Source organism: Cryptomeria japonica, chromosome 8 (genome assembly GCF_030272615.1).
Source record: "Cryptomeria japonica chromosome 8, Sugi_1.0, whole genome shotgun sequence".
In the NCBI taxonomy this organism is placed as follows: domain Eukaryota; kingdom Viridiplantae; phylum Streptophyta; class Pinopsida; order Cupressales; family Cupressaceae; genus Cryptomeria; species Cryptomeria japonica.
Genome location: NC_081412.1, coordinates 433,232,282 through 433,251,559, shown reverse-complemented (window position 1 = coordinate 433,251,559; position 19,278 = coordinate 433,232,282). Strand labels below are relative to the sequence as shown.

Sequence of the window (19,278 nt, the reverse complement as noted above, 5' to 3'; positions counted from 1 at the left end):
TTGTCTTCATTTAAAAGAGACAAATAGTACATATTTATTAACAATGTGACCATTCAGTTCATCTCTAAGTGACTATTCTATTCATCTTCAAGATGATTGCTCAGATGTTACAGAAGATTATTTTTTGTAATAATAATATAAAATATATTATTATAATCAATAATCTACGATAAACTAGGATTATATAAATGAGTTATAGTTGCTAAGTTCAAGGTTATAATTGATTTCTAAGTTTGAACTTCAAAATTAAAACAAAGTATGCGTATGCTTTTTGCATTGCAGTTAGCAAAATTAATGAACCACTTTAATGAGATTGGTCCCTGAATTGTCTTTGCAATTTATTTGACATAAAATTTACCAAAAAAGAAAAAAGAAAAAGAAAAAACGTTTATGCCTCTATTTAATGAGATTTTCAGCATTCTTTGTTTTACAATTAATTGAATTAAAACTATACTTTTGGTTTACATAGTTGATTCTGATCCCAAGTAACGCTACTCTTGTATAAATTGATCTAGCTTGATGATTTCCTAGCTTAGAATGAGTTCATCCTACTAACTCAATAAGGTTTGATAAAGGTGAAACCTTTGAAGATACCTTTTCAAATACTAAGTGAACTTAATCCAAATATAGTATGCAACTTAATCAAACTTAGTGTTCTTAGAGCTCAAGTATATAGTAGATGCACCCAAGTACCCTTAATCTACTTACAAAGAAAAGGAACAAATTCTATGCTACCAAATTAAACCCAGCAAATTGTTCAAGATTTCTAGAATTATCATACCGTGTCCCCTTTTTTCAACATCAACATCTAAATCCATGTCTTCATTTGCACCATTACCAACTTCCTGTGCTTCAACTCTAGTTCCATCATCTTCATGAAGGTATTTAGCATCCCAGAGCTTTAACAAACAAACAAAAATATAATAAGGTACTCCCCAGAAAAGAGGTAACAAACAGTTCAAAAAATAGAGATTCTACAAAGAGATAAAATCCAATGGTTGTTAACTACGATAAGATTCATTAAAAAGGACTTAACTAGGTGTCTAAGGAGATATGAACAGTTGAAAATAAAACAATGAACTAGAATATCTTTTAAAACAAAATTGCATAGCCATGGAATGCTAACTAAACAAACTAAAGGGATCCAACATTATAAAATTTAATGAGCTGGTTAATACACTATAACCTTCTATTGATCTTAAGAACAATAAAAAGAAAAGGCTAATGCATAATGGCATTCAAGAGGAATGTCTAGAACAAAAAAATTGCATCAAACTATGTAATTTGAATATATTTCTCTAAGTTGATCAAAGAGATGCAATTAACCTTACAAGGTGATCAAAGGCTCCTTATTCACATTTGAACTAAAATTATCAACCAACCTTTAAAACATGATCATGTGAGGCACTGCCAAGAACCTTCTGGTCACATGAAAATGCTGTTGATGCATCAAAAAAGAGATAAATTAGGCCATTATAATTTGAATTCAAAAACAAATACAACAAAGATATAGATAATACCAAGGCGCTCAATCGGGTAATTGCCATGCTCTCCTATAACACCAATCATTTTGTTGGGAAGTATTGAGACAACCCTGATAAGAATAATAATCTTGTATGAAAAGGAGAAAAAGAAATTTGGAAAAATTAAGGGCAATCCTAAATATACAATAAGAAAAATTATTTAAGGAAAAGGGCTCCCAGAAAAACTGCAAATAAATTTATTTCTTAAAATATTCTTCTAAAAATCTTTGTACTAGCAATTTATTGTAATGTCCCCAATTTGAAAGGTGACAATCAATAAGATTAACTTTTATTAAGTTGTCAAAAATAAATAAAATATCTGATGATGACTTAATATTAATTAATTTAAATAAATAAACATAATGGTTTTATACTTTCTGGAGACGAAAACCTTCATGAGTTCAACAGAAGGGCTGGACAAAAACCCGGCTCTTCCAAAGGGGTGGATTTGTGACGGAATCTATGGTTGTGCCAAATTTGTGAAGTCTTCATCTGAAGACAAATTTACAGAAATAAAGATAATTATTAATTGCAGATCAGAGGTAATTTGTATCTGTTAGAAATAAATAATATTTTATTTCAAATATAATAGTGGTTGTTGAAGTTTGGTATAACTCTTGTGGAAGCCGATTCTTTATCTAGTTTTAATTTATTGGAGTGATAAGGTTTTATATCTGCTGTGACTCTCATCTATTCCTAAGGTTTGTCGTAAAAGAATCTTATTCAGATTATAAGAAGGTGAAATATTATTATTATTTTCAGCATGAAGAAATGAATTATTTCAACGGAAGTAATAAGGTTTCAAGTTAAATAATATTGAGGCCCGATCTTGGTATTGGCCGACTATAAGTCTGGAGCACATGAAATCTATAAATTATGAGGGTGGCGATTCTTTGAGTCCAGATTTGATTTAATATCGTGAGTGCTGGAGCAGCTTTTATTTGAAATCATTCTGTAAGTTCCTGGCACGGCTATTTGAACAGAATGGACTATTGAAACTGCTGATTCATATTGTTGCGTGAATTTTTGGGAAAGGAGACGGCAGGCATTTTGAGGGCTCGCTGCATTTCCTGGCAGGGCTATTACCAGTGTGATTCCTTTCTTAAGTTAACCTTGGTTGGAGGACATTGTTCTACCGTAAGTGGCACGGCAACAGCTACTGAGTGTGATCTTCATATTGTTGTGTTTCTTTCTGAGGAGTATGGGAGCTTGTAGCAAATTGGGAACCAAAGAGTTGATATCTTTTGAGCTTATATGAATGCGTAGCGACTTCCAACGCTAGCATTCATGCTATATCTTGTATCGACCTCTTGCCTGTCCTATACATGAAATAAAAGGTCAGAGATTTGCAATAGTTGTGTATTGGATATATTCTCTGAATTCAGCTAAGCATCAAATTTCTTGTTCTGTTATTATTTCTCTTCAAGTTCTGGATGACATATATGTAAATCTGAAGCAAACATTGAATATGTTAAAGTGGTTCAGAATGGAATGCATTCACCTGTGACCGGTATTCGTGTTTAGGGATATTTCATTTATCCAGAAGCATTTTTATTTGACATTATGAAATGTGGAAGCTTGAAGTCCTTAAAAAAATAATTTAACAAAAGGACCTAAAATTCATAACATGTTAAGCATTGGAGATGTCAAATATGTAAATACACTAATAGGAAGACAAAATATGAATATGTTGCTACTACTTTCAAAGGCGACACACCTGATAATTCCATCACTTGATCCAGTTAACAGGGTATCTTCATCTAACTGTCAAATAAAAAATATAATTTTGTTAACTTAAGAAGCACGGAAAACTCTAAGCAGCAATAATGACACAAAAATGTCAAAATTTTGTGGCTAAATAGCCAAAGCAATAACTAATTGAACTAACGAACAAGTATCCATGAGTTACACACTGCAGATAAATCTTACTTTAAGCAAAGCATCTACTGAACTGGGATGTCCAACAAAACGATCACTGCAAATCACAGAATAGTGAAGAATTGTGAGATATTAAGACTATGAAGAAATCAATAATCATGTCACTATTTAGAAGTAATAACAATCCTTGGCTGACCTGCAGTCATTAAAATAACCCCACGAATAGAGGAGAAGCACTCCCTCTTGAGAACCACATAACACCTTCTTCCCATGCTGAAGACAAAAAATAAATTTACCGTCAGATGAAAGCCATATCAATGTCTTATACAACTGATAACATAATAGAGCTATTGCTAGAAAAAATGAAATGGAGAGCATAAGAACCAAGCTACAGAGGCTTCCAGGTGAGAATGTGAGACTTGGAGGAAAACAACGACTAGAACCTAAAAAAAAAAACTTGGGAAAGTGCAAATGATAAATACGAATGTGAGAGACTTGGAGGAAACCAAAGAATAAAAGGAAACCAGGCAAGCACAAATCACAGTTGAGAATCACTAAAATAGTAAAATATGAGACAGCCAGCAAAAGAATATGTAAGAGGTAGTTAGAGATAAATACTCTGCACCAGCTACTGACAATGACTTAGTTGAAGGATAGCTGTTGTGATGTTTTCAAACATTGCCCCATTGCAAATGGGGACCCCCGCTTTTTTAGGTAGGTGTTTTTCTTAGATCGCCTTAGTTTAGCAATAATCTCCTAGTTTTAGCCTTTGCATATGCGAGGGTGTCGGATCAAGGTCAAAGTTGTCAATTAGTTAATATTGTCAAAAGTTGTCATGAAGCAAGAAATGATGTCAAAAGGTGTGAAAAGCTGTCAAATTGCAAGGGAGTCATTCGAAAAACTAGGTTGTTATAAATCCGCTTGATTTTGTCTTCATGAGAATCAAATTTCCATCCTTCGGATTTTAGCAATGGCAATAAAACGGTTGTGTTGTGACGTTTTCACACATCGCCCCATTGCAAATGGGGAACCCCAGTTTTTGCTTAGATTAGGTGTCTTAGTTTGCTTAGCTTGGCAATAGTTTCCTTAGTCCTTAACCTTTGCTAGCGAGTAAGACATGTCATGTTGAGGTCACGTTGCATAATTGCTAGAAGTCCGTCATGCCTCTAGGTTGACAGGAAGGATCAAATGGGACGATTCCAAGGTTCTCAAATGTCAAGTCTTGACATGCTCTTGGATAGACTCAATTGTTTGATGTAATATTGCTGGAATCACAAGGTGGACTTACGTTGAACTTTGAATGTGCTTGAACTGCTTGAATGCTGCTGGAACTTAACCATCCAATATTGCAATCTGGTAATGGTTTCTCTTTAACTGACTTGGATTGAAAAAAAAGAAGGGTTTAGAGAATCTGGTCTATTCCCAGAATGTAGGAGCAATGGACAATCCTTGGTGAAACTCCAACTAAGCTAAGCTTTGACATGCGAGCAACATCTCCACAAAGCTAGTGCGATTTTCTAAGATAAGCATAAGATGTTCAAATCACTACCACAAGTATAGACACCATCAAAACGATGCATATCAATGAAGTAGCAATTGAAGTTAAGCTCATTTAAGGATTCTAGTTAACTACACATCACACTTTACAATCAGCAAAATGCTAGTGGTATGGATATATGGATTCCACCATTGATCATACACAAAGTTATTCCATTCATCTAATTATCACTATCTAACATGAGGATCTAACAAGAAACCATGCAAATATGTAGAAGAATAACACATTCCACCATAGCTTCAATGAAAAGGAAGTTTATTTACAAGTTTGGCAACAATTTCTGCCTTCTCCTCCTACTCTACTCTTACCGCTTGCTACTTGCTAGCTATCAACTATTCTTGAACTATTAACTATTAACCCTTACAAATGAAAGAGTGGAGCCTTATACAGTGGTCTTATTACAATGAAGGGCCAGGATCGAATCATAATCAATGGCCAAGATTGAAAGATAGAAACCCTAATTAGGGTTTGTTACACCCATTACAAAGCATTTAATGTTTGACCAATAATAAATTTACAATAAATTGGGACAAATGTCCTTTGAATAATTGACCAATGAATGGCGAAGGTGGGTACATTTAAGTTTGTGCCCACATGTGGAATTTGTCTCCTTGATAAATGAGCTAGATGCATCGAATCTAGATGCCTTAACTTGAAATGAGGTAATTGGATAAGTGATGACTAGGTGCCTTAGCTTGATTGATCTTTGTAACTCATCATAGGTGTATGGATGAATGAGGCATATCTATTGATACTCAGCATTATCCAAGCTCGATGAAATTGCATTGATGATGACTTTGCTCAAGTTGATCCTTCAACTTTGATTAGCTCTTCTAGCTATACTAGCAATGGCTCTTGGATTTCCGAAGGAATCGGAAATCCAAGATTGTGAAAATTTTCACTTTTTGGCTCGTGCATTTCTATCCTCGCTCTTGTGAATCTTGTGCTTCATTCTTCATCCTTTTGAACTCCTCTATGTTGATCCTTAGTGATGTTGATCTCTATTCCATGAGGATGATCTCATCCTTCAAAATCTTGTGAAATCTTTTCCTTCGAGCAGCTTTCGGGTCTCCTCTTGTGCCATAAAGTTCCTCACAATTGATCTTTGTGCCCGGATCATCTTGATCAAATGTTCTTGAGCTTGATCCCTTTGATTCCCTTGCACTAATGTGTATTGATGTTGAAATGATGTCTGCCCCTTCATGAGCATCCTAAATATGTGTTGGTGAGTTCCCCATGATGTCAATTTGCTTCCATAACCTGAAAAACACACAAACCTTGATCAAAATGTAGAAGAGAACAATGTCAACCTTAAAATCTGAAACGAATTCCCTTCACATGACCTCAGATTTCACATTTCAAAGTCTGATTTTGTGTCTGATTTTTAATGAAAAATGATCAGAATATTCTAGTTCAGACCTATAAGCAAGTTCTAAACTGCCTGGTGACCTTGAATTAGCCTTTAACTAAGCAAAACTATCAATTGATTGAAGGTCTATTGATCAAAATTTGCTGAGATCTGTTTGAGTGGAGAATACTGTCACTATATTCTTAAGGCGTATTGATGCCCAATTGAAGATCATGTGATGATGACAAACTCACTGAATTCTTTGTTTGATCAGAATTACTATGTGCTGAAGGTTTATCACCCGATGCCTGATGAGAATTACTGTGATCTGGAGATGACTCGCTGCATCTTTGACTATACGAGATCGCTGATTGATCAGATTAAAACATCAATCTAATCTTTATAGGGATCGAATGACATGCATCATTTACTCCAAGGCCGACTTGTTTTTATTCATTTAATTTTTTTTGCATTTGATATTTCCCAAGACAAAGGCCGACTTGTTTTGTTCTTTAAAATTTTGAATAAAAACTTTCTTCTTAAGTGGGCCCCTCCCCTTTATGCTGGAGTTAAAACATGTTTCCTCCTTTGGCGTGGATGATAGGAATGATGTAATGTCCCCACTTGGGATTTTGTCTTAATTTAGCCCTGAGACATCAATTTTTAAAATAAAGTGAGAATTGTAGTCAATAATTATAATTTTATCAGAACTGAATACATTTCATTATAATATTTACTTTAAAAATTTTAAGAATAGTTTAGAGGATAGAACTTATCTTGGTAATTTTCACTGTTTGCATATTTCAGTTATATGCCTTAATATTATAAATCATGACTGCATTACTTTAAAGTGTCCATGAAATAATACTGGAGACGATGTATAGAATTGGCCTCTGCATATGCACCGATGTCTCTTCTGTGTTGGCAGTTCAATTTTGTATTACCTTCCATGTACTTGGCCAAGTCACCCAACATGATATGCTATGGAGTTTGTATTGTACTCTCGGATTCGGCATTTAGACATATGCGAGAGAATCTTGACCTATATATCTGTAATTAGTGTAATGTAATTAATGTTAAGACTGTATCTGCTGTATCTAACGGTTCACTGATAATTGCGCCAGAATGATGTTTCCCTCCATTCTGAATGTCCTACGCACAGCAATGAGCCCATGGTACAGACGTATTCTGAACTTTCACAACAATGAAACATTATAATTGCACTCCCACGCTGTCACAATAGTATCCATAGAGCGATCATTAAAAATAAATACCGCTCGACAATATCATGACTTTCCCTGCATCGTCCTCATTCTTTCCAGTACAGAATTCTTAGAGATTTTTTGATACAAGTCGAGCACATCCCGATAACAACCAGACAAAAGTCCCCTGGCTCGAACCAAGCTTCTTCCGTATGCACCATGTTCTTCCCTCTTCCTTAACGATTGCTTGCACAGGCTCCATCGTGGCCTTAATATCCCATCACTTCTTAATTGATGTCTATCCTGTTATTCTCTTGAGTTCCGATTCTCCTTCCTTATAATAGTTCGATGCCCTCCATATATGATCAATATAATAGAATAAACTCATAAGTGTGTTCTTGTATGGTACTGCCACTTCCCTTTGGAAGAGTGAGACAGATGAAAATATTCCGTGTATATTCATCCGTATATCTTCCCCCGATGTTTGACGCTTGTAATTTATGTGTTATATCCCCCCATCGAGTGAAGAGGCATGACTCTTCTTATTAGAAACCGTTTGCAAGATGACTGTCCTTTGCCTTTGTGTCCTTTGATACTTCTTCCATCGCACTTGTTAGAATTACCTTGCCCTAACTAATCAATCTTCTGCTGATTGCATATAGTCACAGGCAATAAGGGAGTGGCGCTTACAGTGACACTAATCTCTGTCCCATACTTTCGTATCTTTTGCCTTTGCCTGCTAAGTATAATCATGGTCTATCCCCTGACCACTCAATGACTTCTAAGTAGCTGATTATATTAGGTGTCCATATGATCAATAGTATTATCACTGTATTACCTTTGTACTTCCACGTAATGTTTGGTATTACTATTCATTCACACTCATTGATTAATTAATTATTTCATATAGATGGTCCTTGGATGCTTGCAAGTCTTTATGATTTTGGTCTTATTGATCAGGCCCATATATCCGTTTTCCATTATTCTCATCATTTATAAAGATAATACAAAGGGGCTTTCTTAATATCAACAATATTTGATGAGGTTCAATTTGGGGACATCACAAATGATCCTGAATTTGTAGGCTCAAAGACAGTTTGTGGATTTGTATAGTCAAACATAGTGCCTATGTGTGGGGTCACAGACTTCAATGGGCAAAGGAAGAGGTGGATCGAGAATCTAAATACGCAAAGGAAGTACTCCTGGGGTAGGTCGGGGTTTGGACAGACCAAAGGAAATGAGTCAAAAGTAGTTTGTGGTTTTCAATGAGCAAAGAAAGTTTGAACCTTTTCACTCCTTTCTGATTTTGGGGGCCCCAGCATGTGTTTCAACGATCTCATTTTTTAATATAATATCTCCTCTTATGAGTGGGCCCCTCTATCCTTGCTGGCACTGTCACTAATGTCCTTTTCTTCTATTGTGGATGTTGAGGATCACAAAAGTGATCGGGCTTTTTGGGAGACATAGGAAGTGGTTGATCGGGGATTAGATAGGTCAGAGGAAATGGTCTAAGGGAAGGTCGTGGATTTCACAAGGCAAAGGAAGTGGGGGAGGGAGCTGAAGAAAGGTGCTGATGTCATAGGGAAAGGTGCCATGAGAAAGGGGAGAAAAGGATGTAAGGGAAGGGAAGTTGGGAGGTATAAGGGATAGAAGATGGGGGATATAGGAAAGGGAAGCACATGCCATGGGGGTAAGGCTAATGAAGGATGTGGGAGGTAATGAAGAGGAAGGTTAGAAGAGTGTTGGGAGGTGAAGTGGAGAGGGAGGTATAAGAGGTAGAGGAAGTGGGTTAGGATATGTTGAGAGAGGGAGGTATAAGGGATGGATGCTACAGTTAGGAGGTGGTAAAGGAAGAAAGATGAAGGTAGGTGGGTGGAGGGTGGAAGGGTAGAAAGGGAAGTTAGGAAGTGAGGGAATGAAGGGATAGAGGATGTAGGTGAGGTGGTAAGGACGAAAAGGGGGAAAAGGAGATGGAAGAAGGAAATAGGGATGGAAGAAAGGAAGTGAGGGTGAATGAAAGATGGGAGGTAGGAAGGTAGGGAAAAGTAGGTGAAGGTGAAGTGGAAGGGGTATGAATGTACGAAGGTATGGAGGTAAAGGTAGGAAGGTGAAGGGGAAGGTGAAGTGGAAGGGGTAGGAAGATTGGAGTTCTGACCCCCCAAAGGAAATGATTTCAAACCTATCCAGCTTGCTGGCTCAAGTCTAACGTGCTGTAAAAACGTCAATCAATCACCCACAATCAGCAACTCAATGATTATCCATCTAGATCGGGTACCAAGAAACCAATGGAAATACAATCTAGGCTGGTTGAGGTTTTGACCCAGCAAAGAAAGTTCGCTGATTTGAGACCCCAAAGGAAACATCTCGAGGCAAATTGCGGATCTTGGGGGTCAAAGGAAATGACCCTACACTTAGCCAATTTTTGCTCATCCAACCTACTTCCTTCGAGTGAAAGGTTAATAGCTAAAGACGTCACTACAACTAACCTAGAAAGCAAAAAGTGGGGGTGCCCATTTGCAATGGGGCATTGTGTGAAAACATCACAACACCGACTTTGACAAATTTTTCCAGCTATATCCTGCCTACAATTCAATCAGCATCATCATGTCCAACCTTAGAAATTCATATCCAGATTTGAAAGGGTTGTAGGAAGCCTGATCTTTACAGAATATTGTTTTCGTTCCTAATGTTTTGATGCAAAATATCTACTTGCTTTTCAAGTTCGATAGAAGGATGGAAAGCTAGGAAGGGGAGGATTTGACAAGGAATCAAGTGCAAAACGACATGACTAAGGCAAAGAGCCTCAAGGATAGCATAAAGAAGACTTCACAATGATGCAATGAGGGACTTACAACATCAAGAAAAAGGTCAGGATGCACATTCAAGGCTACATCAAGGAAGATGAGGAACTTCAGTCATTATAATGCAAGATCAAGATCCGGGCTAGGGAAGATGAACATTCAAAATGACATGAAGATTTAAATATTCATCAAAGTCTACTTTTCAGGACAACAACATGTTCCAAATCCAAGGCAAGGAATTTCAAGATCAAAGAAGGTTAAGGAAATACTTCATGATTCAAAGGTTGAAATTGCGAATGCATTACAAGGAGGAAAATTTCCTAGTTAAGTAAAGAAGAGTGAATGTGATCAAGGGATGGAGATAGTTTCAGAAGAGGCTAAGGTGGCATCCTAATCATCATCAACCTATTAGGAAATGCCACATCAACATGTCCAAGTTCATTGAAATTGATTTATCTAGGAAAGAAGCAAGCGACACATGGCAATTTGTCAAATATTGTTTCACATACCTAACCTATTGTCTCATTGGTTAGAAATCAAGATGGACATGTGTCCAAACTATTGTAATTATTTCATTGGCCAAAAGGAAGTTTGTTGTAACAAATCCTAATTAGGGTTTTATTGTAAGATCTTGACCATTCACCTCAAATTGATCTGAGCCATTCATTGTAAAGAGAGCTCTATATAAGGCTTGATCTTCTCATTGTAAAGGTTAATAGACGATAGTTCAGTAGTAGTATATAGATATTAGAAGGTAGTTAGAAATAGAGTAGAGTAGGAGAAAAAGGGGATTATTGCCAAAACTTTGTTGCAATAAACATATTATTTTCGTTGAAGATATGGTGAATTTCATGTGTTGATTCAACAATTTGCGCGGTCTCTTCTTCTCATTTGTTTTAATGTTGATTAGATGGATGGAAGTTATTGTGGATGATTTATGGTGAAACTCTAAAGTTCGTACCATTTACAATTTGTTGATTATAAGTTGTAGTGTATGGTTGGCCTGAACTCTTTAAATAAGCTTAACTTCAATTACTACTTACCCATTGATATGTGTCGCATTGATGGTGTCTATGTTGTTAGTAGTGATTTGAACATCATTAGCTTTCCTTAGAAGATCGCAACAGCTTTGCCTAGTTGTTCCTTGCATGGCGAAACAAAGCATGGTTGAGTTTCACTAAGTCATTCATAGTCTCTTACATTCTACGAATAGGTTAGTCTCTATAAACCTTTCCTCTTTTTATCCTTTTTTTCAATTCAAGTGAGTTTAGGAGAAAGCATCACAAGATTGCAATATCAGATGATCACGCTCCAACAACATTCAAGTTCAACGTAAGTCCACCTTGTGATTCTGGCAAAATCACATCACAATCATTGAGCTATCTACACGTCAAGACCTGACAATAGAAACCTTGGAGTTGTTTCGGATGATCACATCATTAGCATCTGAGGACATTTTGATTAAGAGAGGATAGAATGCCTTTGGTATTTTATTTTGTGTTGCATAGTGCATAAAGCACATCGACAAGTTGCAAGATCATATGAACTTTGTGGTGACAGATGAAATGTCCCTATGGAGATCGATTTTTCACTTGGGGAATTGAATGAATGAAGTAATTTGAACAAGCAATGCAAATTGTATGAAGGAAAGATCAATTTGTCCATATGGAATTCAAATGTCCACTCTAAGTGGAAGATGAAAGGAGACGGAACAAGTCTAACGAAGGTCATGGATCAAAAGTCCTTATGAAAATGGAGCTTCACTAATGATAGAATTCATAGGGACTAACTTGTCCCCATAGAGATCGATCCTCCACCTTGATATGAACAAGATCCAAATGGATTTCCATAAGGACAAAAAATTAAGGACAAAGTTGTAGGGATCAAAAGTCCCTATGAGATTCGATTTGTTAATTTCTATAACCCAGCAACAGATTAATTGCTCGACAAATATCATAGAAAAGAAACTATCTGATTTGTAACAATTAATACACTGAGTTAATTAACAATAATGAATAGCGGAAGCAAATTCACACGAAACCAATCACACAAATGAAAATAACACAAATAACACCGATATACCCACGAAACCCCAATGCGGGCAAAAACCTGCAAATGTTGAATCTTCTATTCAACTTCAAGAGCAAGCTTTCCTTCCGAATACCATCCTAGTTGCTACAACGATCTTACATATATTGCCTTCTTGATGAAACATCAATTATGCAAGAGAAGTGAAACTTTCCTCACACAACACATCCTAAGAGAAACATTCCTTACATGACTCGGGAAAGGAACCTTCCTTACATGACGCAAGAGAAAAGAAACTTGTCTTGCATAACTCAAACTAACTCACACATAAAACCGCTCTTGGTGTTAGCCTCACAACTCTAGGAAATATTCTACTTACAGAATAGAAAACATTCTCTTGCTGAACATTCAACATGAGCTGCACTTAAGCAACTTCCACAACCACACCTTCCGAACTTATGATATCCCCATCTAAACAATCAAAACATGATAATGCCCGCTCTAAAATAGAATTTAATAATAAATAATAATACAAATATATATGTAATCAAATAAATAGAATGACCTAAATAAAATCTTAATAATAATAAACAAGATTTAATATATAATTTATATTTATTAAATATTAATATTAATTTCATATTTATCAAATGATAATAATATAAGTAATATAAATAGATAATAATAAAATAAATATCCAGTGAGAGCATACAAGTAAAGATAACTATGTTTCATGAACAGCTTCAATATACAAGTGACTTGTAATTTGAAGATGGCAATCTGTTCTGAACAAAGTCTTAAACAGCCGATCCTAATAGTCAAACTAACATAGTGAAGATATAATTAACATACAAACAAATATGCTGGTTGAGTAAGTTAATGTTAGAAACTCAATATAAGTCCGTTTCATATATGCAAAGATTAACTGCCAAAAAAATAATAAATAAAAGAATCAATCATCCAAGAAGTACGAGTTTGTTTAATAACTATTCTTCAAAGATCACGATTTGTTATTAAGAGATGTGGGATAGTCAAAGACCACAATTTGTTATTAAAAGACATGGGTTAAGTCAAAGACCATGGTTTGTTATTAAAAGATGTATATCACCAAAGATGTAATGCTTGTTAAAACCTTCAATGGCTACGGGTTGATCAAAGGATGCGATTAATATTCATGAATAGCCATGATTAAGGAAAAGATATGACTGTTCTAGATCAAGAGATACAGCCAATCAGAAATAAAAGATATTTAATAAGGATCATACAATCATCTCAAAAGATCACCAAACCATTAAGACAGGAATCCACTCAAAAGGAAAAGGATTGAAGTCTGTGTTAGCAAAAGGATCAAGGAATCAACCCAATCGATTAGCCAGACAGACATCAGAATTAAAGTAAGGGGACTTGAATAAAATTTCAGATTTGTTAGTATTGAAATAAGCTTGCCCAAAAGTGCTTTGAGGGCCCCAAACAGTCAGCAGGTAAATATTTTGTTATTCTGATTCCAATAGTAGATGGACCCTCAAACGGTGACTGCAGCATTAGGAAAGAGACTGCAGTAAAACATGTTCAACAGTAAGAGTCAGCACATGGGTTAGAGGGCTGTTGGGAACAGCATGGAAGATCTATATTGAGGAAGAGAAGATGGATTAGATTACACACTCCCGAACATAAAGGATGAATATTAAGAAGATCAATGGAAGATATATAAATAATTCAAGATTCAGATTTTTGAAGCATTTATAAAAGTTTTATAAAGAAGAATGTTTGCATGTTAGAGCATAGCAGAATTAGACATTGCATAAGTCTATTTGTCAAATTAGGAGATAAGTTCTATCCTCCAAACTACTCTTGGAATTTTGAGTTAAAAATTATGATGAAATGTATGCAGTTCTGATAGAATTATTTTTATTATTATATTACAACTCACTTTAAGTTAAATTTGTTGCCTTAGGACTACATTAAGGTAGAATCCCAAATGGGGACATTATAGAACTACAGAAAATTTAACACTCCCTCTTAGCGAGGAAGGTGTTCTAAACAACACCCAACTTATCCCTGAAGAATAGAAACTTACTCTTCATCAAGGCCTTCGTCAAGATGTTTGCTATTTGCTCATCCATAGGAATGTATTGTAACTCCACTATCCCCTTCTCCACACAATCTCCGATGAAGTGATACTCGATCTCAATATGCTTTGACTTGTCATGAAACATTGGATTCTCAAAGAGTTCGATATAACTCTGATTATCACAGTAAATGACTGTAGCATCTAGCTCTTGATCAAAAAGCCCAGCCAGAAGTTTCTGAAGCCAAATAGCCTCACATGTAGCCATACTAGCTGCCATATACTCAGCCTCCACAGAACTCAATGCAACTGACTTCTATTTCATGTTGTACCAAGAGATTGCTCCCGATCCCAAGCTGAAACAACACCCTAAAGTGCTCTTTTTGTTAGCGGTACTGCCTACCCAATTTGCATTGGTGAACCCCTCGAGCTTCACTCCATCCTGCTGAATATACCTCAGCCCATAATCAAGTATGCCTCAAAGATACCTCAAAACATGTTTTGCAGCTATCCAATGCACACATTTAGGTTCCACCATAAAATGATTGAGTGAATTCGCTGCAAAACAAATGTTTGGCCTTGTGTTGACCAGATACATGAGAGAGCCTATCAACTATCCATATAAAGTTGGGTCCACTGCCTTTGATTTAGAAGCATCAATCTTCTTCCAATTGGTCACAAGTGGTGTGGACATGGGCTTACAGTTTCCATCTTACTAAATCGCTTCAAGATATCAATTGTATGTTTCCCCTATCCAAGGAAGATCTCTCCCTCTTTCTGCCACAACTCCAATCCCAAAAAGTAGTGCATCAAACCCAAGTCCTTCATCTCAAACTCTCTTGCAAGACCCCACTTGCAGTGTGCTATGAGCTCTTCTAACCATGTAAGAAACAAGTCATCAACATCTAACACCAATATGAGAAGCTCGCCCTTCACCTGAACATAGTACAGGTTTGGATTAGCCTCACTCTTGGTGAAGCCCACACTCTGCAAGTAACCATCAATACGTGCATACCACACTCTAGGAGCCTGCTTGAGCCCATACAGTGCTCTCTTCAACCTGCACACATGAGAATCCCTCCCATGCACCTCAAAACCCTATGGTTGTTCTATGTAAATCTCTTTCTCAATCACTCCATTGAGGAATGTCGTCTTCTTCACATCCCTCTGCTGAATCTTCCAACCCACCTGTGCTACTACAGAAATGATAGCCATTATGGATGAGTACCTGGCTACCAGAGCAAAGGTCTCATCATAGTCAATCCCTTCCTTTTGAGAAAACCCCTCAGCCACAAGCCTTGCTTTAAACTTTTCCACACTACCATTTGTAGCATGCTTGATCTTATACAACCATCTCAACCCTACCACTGACTTATTTTCGAGCCATGGCACTACCTCCCACAAACTATTCTCCATGATGGAAGAATACTCTTCCACCATGGCATCCCTCCAAACCTGATGATTGGAAGCCCCCTGAAAGCTGGAAGACTCCACCTCAATCAATTCACTCATAAGTGCCATATAATAGAAAAAACGTTTGGGAGCCTTTCTCTGTCTTACTGGATTCTGGGGATCACCAACATACTCCTGGGCCTCTCTTAGTGTTTGCTTAGCTGCCATGTTTCTCCTCCTTCCTGTGATAGGAATCTAAGGCCGAGGAATCCTCTGTTCCTCCTCTTGGTCAACTTGCTTGGCCTACCTACTCTACTCTACAACTTGCATGGCTGAAGTCAAAGGAATTTGTGCAACCTCAACCTTGCGTGCTTGCTGCTCCTCCTGAACCTCTATCAAACTACCAGACTTCTAAAGAGCCCTTCCCTCCTCGAAATTCACATCTTTGCGAACAAATGTTTTCTTAAGGGCAGGAATGTAAACACGATAAGCCTTAGAAGTTTCACTATACCCAACTAGGATGCCCTTCTTTGCAGTTGGTTCCAACTCAGTTCTCTTCTCCACGGGAATATGACAATACACAAGGCATCCAAAGATGCGAATGTGCTCCAAATCTGGTTTCTTCATAGTGAATGCCTCTTCTGGAGTCAATTTGCTCAAAACTTTGTGTGGGCTCCTATTCTACAAACACACAATTGTATTGCAAGCTTCTACCCATAAAAACCAAGACAGATCCTGATCATGAAGCATGGCCTTGGCTGCTCCAACTATAGCCCCATTTTTCCGTTCAACAACCCCATTTTGTTGAGGGTTGTACGGAACTATCAACTCTTTCTTGATACCTTCCTAAGCACATAAATCTTTGAAGGCATTTGAGTTATACTCACCTCCATTATCAAACCTCAGTATCTTGATCTTCCTCCCTATTTGGTTCTCCACGAGAGCCTTAAACTCTTTGAACCTATTAAAGACTTCATCTTTATTTTTCAAAAAATATATCCATGTCTTCTTGGAGAAATCATCACTGAAGGTAACATAATACTCATACCCATTCAAGGATGCTGTTGACATGGGCCCACATACATCTGAGTGTATGAGATCCAAAATCCCTTTGGATCTAGAGTTGCCACTTGGAAAATTGGTCTTGGCATATTTCCCAAGTGCACAACCCTTGCACACCTCATGCTTTTCGACCTTCATCTCAAGCAGCCCCATCACTATTTCCTTGAGCACATTAAGTGCTCCATGGTGAAGGTGAGCCATCCTCCTATGCCACAATTCTACTAGCCCTTTACAGTTGCTCACCAACACATGTGTTGGCTCAAACTGTAACCGAAACAAGCTGTCATGCCTGAACTCCAATTACTTTTGCTACCTTGGAATTCTTAGGATGGACATAGACTTTGCCCTCTTCAAAGCTCACGATGTAACTCTTGTCCTCCAAAGTAGAAACAGAGATTAAATTCTTTGTCATGCCAGGAACATACAACACATCCTCCACCAACAGAGGTTTGCTAGACTCCGTCCGAAACTTGACCATGCCAACCCCAATTGCATGGTACTTGACATTGTCTCCAAGCTCAATATAGAAATCCAACAACTTCTCCTCTAATTTGGTGAAATATTCTCTGACTCCCGTCATGTGGCAAGAAGACCCACTATCAATATACCATACACTTCTGGCAATTGAACTTGAGAGACAAGCAATGAGTGAAAACTCATTCTCAAATTGTGTTGCAAACTCGTCCACCTTTACTATAGCTGCAACTTGCTTCTTCAGCTTACCTTTGTTTTTCTTATTTGAGCATTGACTAGCATAGTGACCCGTCTGATCGTAGCAAAAACACTTTATCTTGCTCAGATCTTTCTTCTTCCCATCCTTGGAAGATGAGCCTTCAGTTTGCCCTTTATTGAACTTTTGTTTACCCTTGCTTGCAAGAGCAAGATTTTCTTCATCGTCAACCTTCTTTGTCTGGCCTCCTCGATAAGCATTTTCACGGATCTCTTCCTGGACAAAATCATCCCAAAGCCTCCAGTCGGGTATGTGATCTCTGCCACAACACAGTTGCCAAACACTTCCCAATGCTTCGAGAAACCATTTAGGGCTATCTGCACGAGCTCATCATCAACAATTGTCTCTCCAACAGCAACCAACTCGTCCATGACCTGTGTCAATCTAGACAAGAGGTCACGCTCTCGCCCTTGGACATCTTGTTGTTATGCAGTTTGTCTTTGAGCATCATCTTACGACTCTGATAGTTGCTTTGATAAAGTTTTGTGAGTGTATCCCACATTTCCTTGGTAGTGTCTTTCCCGGATAGATGAGGAATCAAATGATCTTTTACCCCATAAGGATAATCCTCTAAACCTTAGCCTCCTTTATTTCATGCGAATCTAGGGCAATAGGATCATTTGTTGGTGGAGTCACTTCTATGGTGGCATAGATCCATAACTTGTTCTCCTTGAGAACGGATGTAATCCGAACCTTCCATTGTAAGAAGTTAGATGCACCCTCAAGCATGTCCTCATACCAAACACTGGTTGCCATTGCAAAATAAGACCCTCGAAGAAATTGAAAACTGAAATCTGAAGAAATTTGTGATACAAAACTTGGCTTCGTATTCAAAGTCTAGAGCTCTAATGCCATGTTAATTTCTATAACCCAGCAACAGATTAACTGCTCGACAAATATCACAGAAAAGAAACTATTTGATTTGTAACAATTAATACATTGAGTTAATTAACAATAATGAATAGCGGAAGTGAATTCACACGAAACCAATCACAAATGAAAATAACAAAGATAACACCGATATACCCAGGAAACCCCAATGCAGGGAAAAACCTGCAAATGTTGAATCTTCTATTCAGTGTCAAGAGAAAACTTTCCTTTCGAATACTATCCTAGTTGCTACAACAATCTTACATATATAGTCTTACATGACTCGGGAAAGGAACTTTCCTTACATGACGCGAGAAAAAAGAAACTTGTCTCACATAACTCAAACTAACTCACACATAAAACTGCTCTTGGTGTTAACCTCACAACTCTAGGAAATATTCTATTTACAGAATAGAAAACATTCTCTTGCTGAACATTCAACATGAGCTACACCTAAGCAACTTCCACAACCACACCTTCCAAACTTCAGAAAACTTAACACGATTCTCCACTCCAAACATGAAAATCAACTTACCTATGGGGTGTTACATTGAAAGTTAGAAAAAAAGTCCCTATGAGGTTCGAATCTCCTCTCAAGGGCTAAACGTGCAAAATTTGGACAAAGCTATAAGGATCAATCAACTTGAAAAAACAAATCAAATAGTCCCTATGACTTTCGACTTTCCACTTCAAGGAGTGAATGTGCTGAAGAAAGATGAATTTTCATTAGGGATCAAAAGGTCCCTATGGAGGTCGAATCTCCACTTTACAAACTACCTAGCAACCATTGGGCAAAATAGAGGGATCAAAAGTCCCTA

General features: G+C 37.2%; 1 protein-coding gene across 4 annotated transcripts in view; it reads right to left on the bottom strand.

Moving 5' to 3' along the window:
- The window catches only part of LOC131067856 (WD repeat-containing protein 55), an 86,459-nt gene that overhangs the window by 13,419 nt on the left and 53,762 nt on the right, over positions 1–19,278 (bottom strand). For all 4 annotated transcript variants that reach the window (XM_059209735.1, XM_059209734.1, XM_059209733.1 and 1 more), the window contains 6 exons: positions 3,598–3,674; positions 3,453–3,498; positions 3,241–3,287; positions 1,521–1,594; positions 1,383–1,438; positions 782–899 (listed from right to left, as the gene is read on the bottom strand). In XM_059209735.1, coding sequence (XP_059065718.1) covers positions 782–899; positions 1,383–1,438; positions 1,521–1,594; positions 3,241–3,287; positions 3,453–3,498; positions 3,598–3,674 — 418 coding nt within the window. The remainder of the gene's footprint in view (positions 1–781; positions 900–1,382; positions 1,439–1,520; positions 1,595–3,240; positions 3,288–3,452; positions 3,499–3,597; positions 3,675–19,278) is intronic.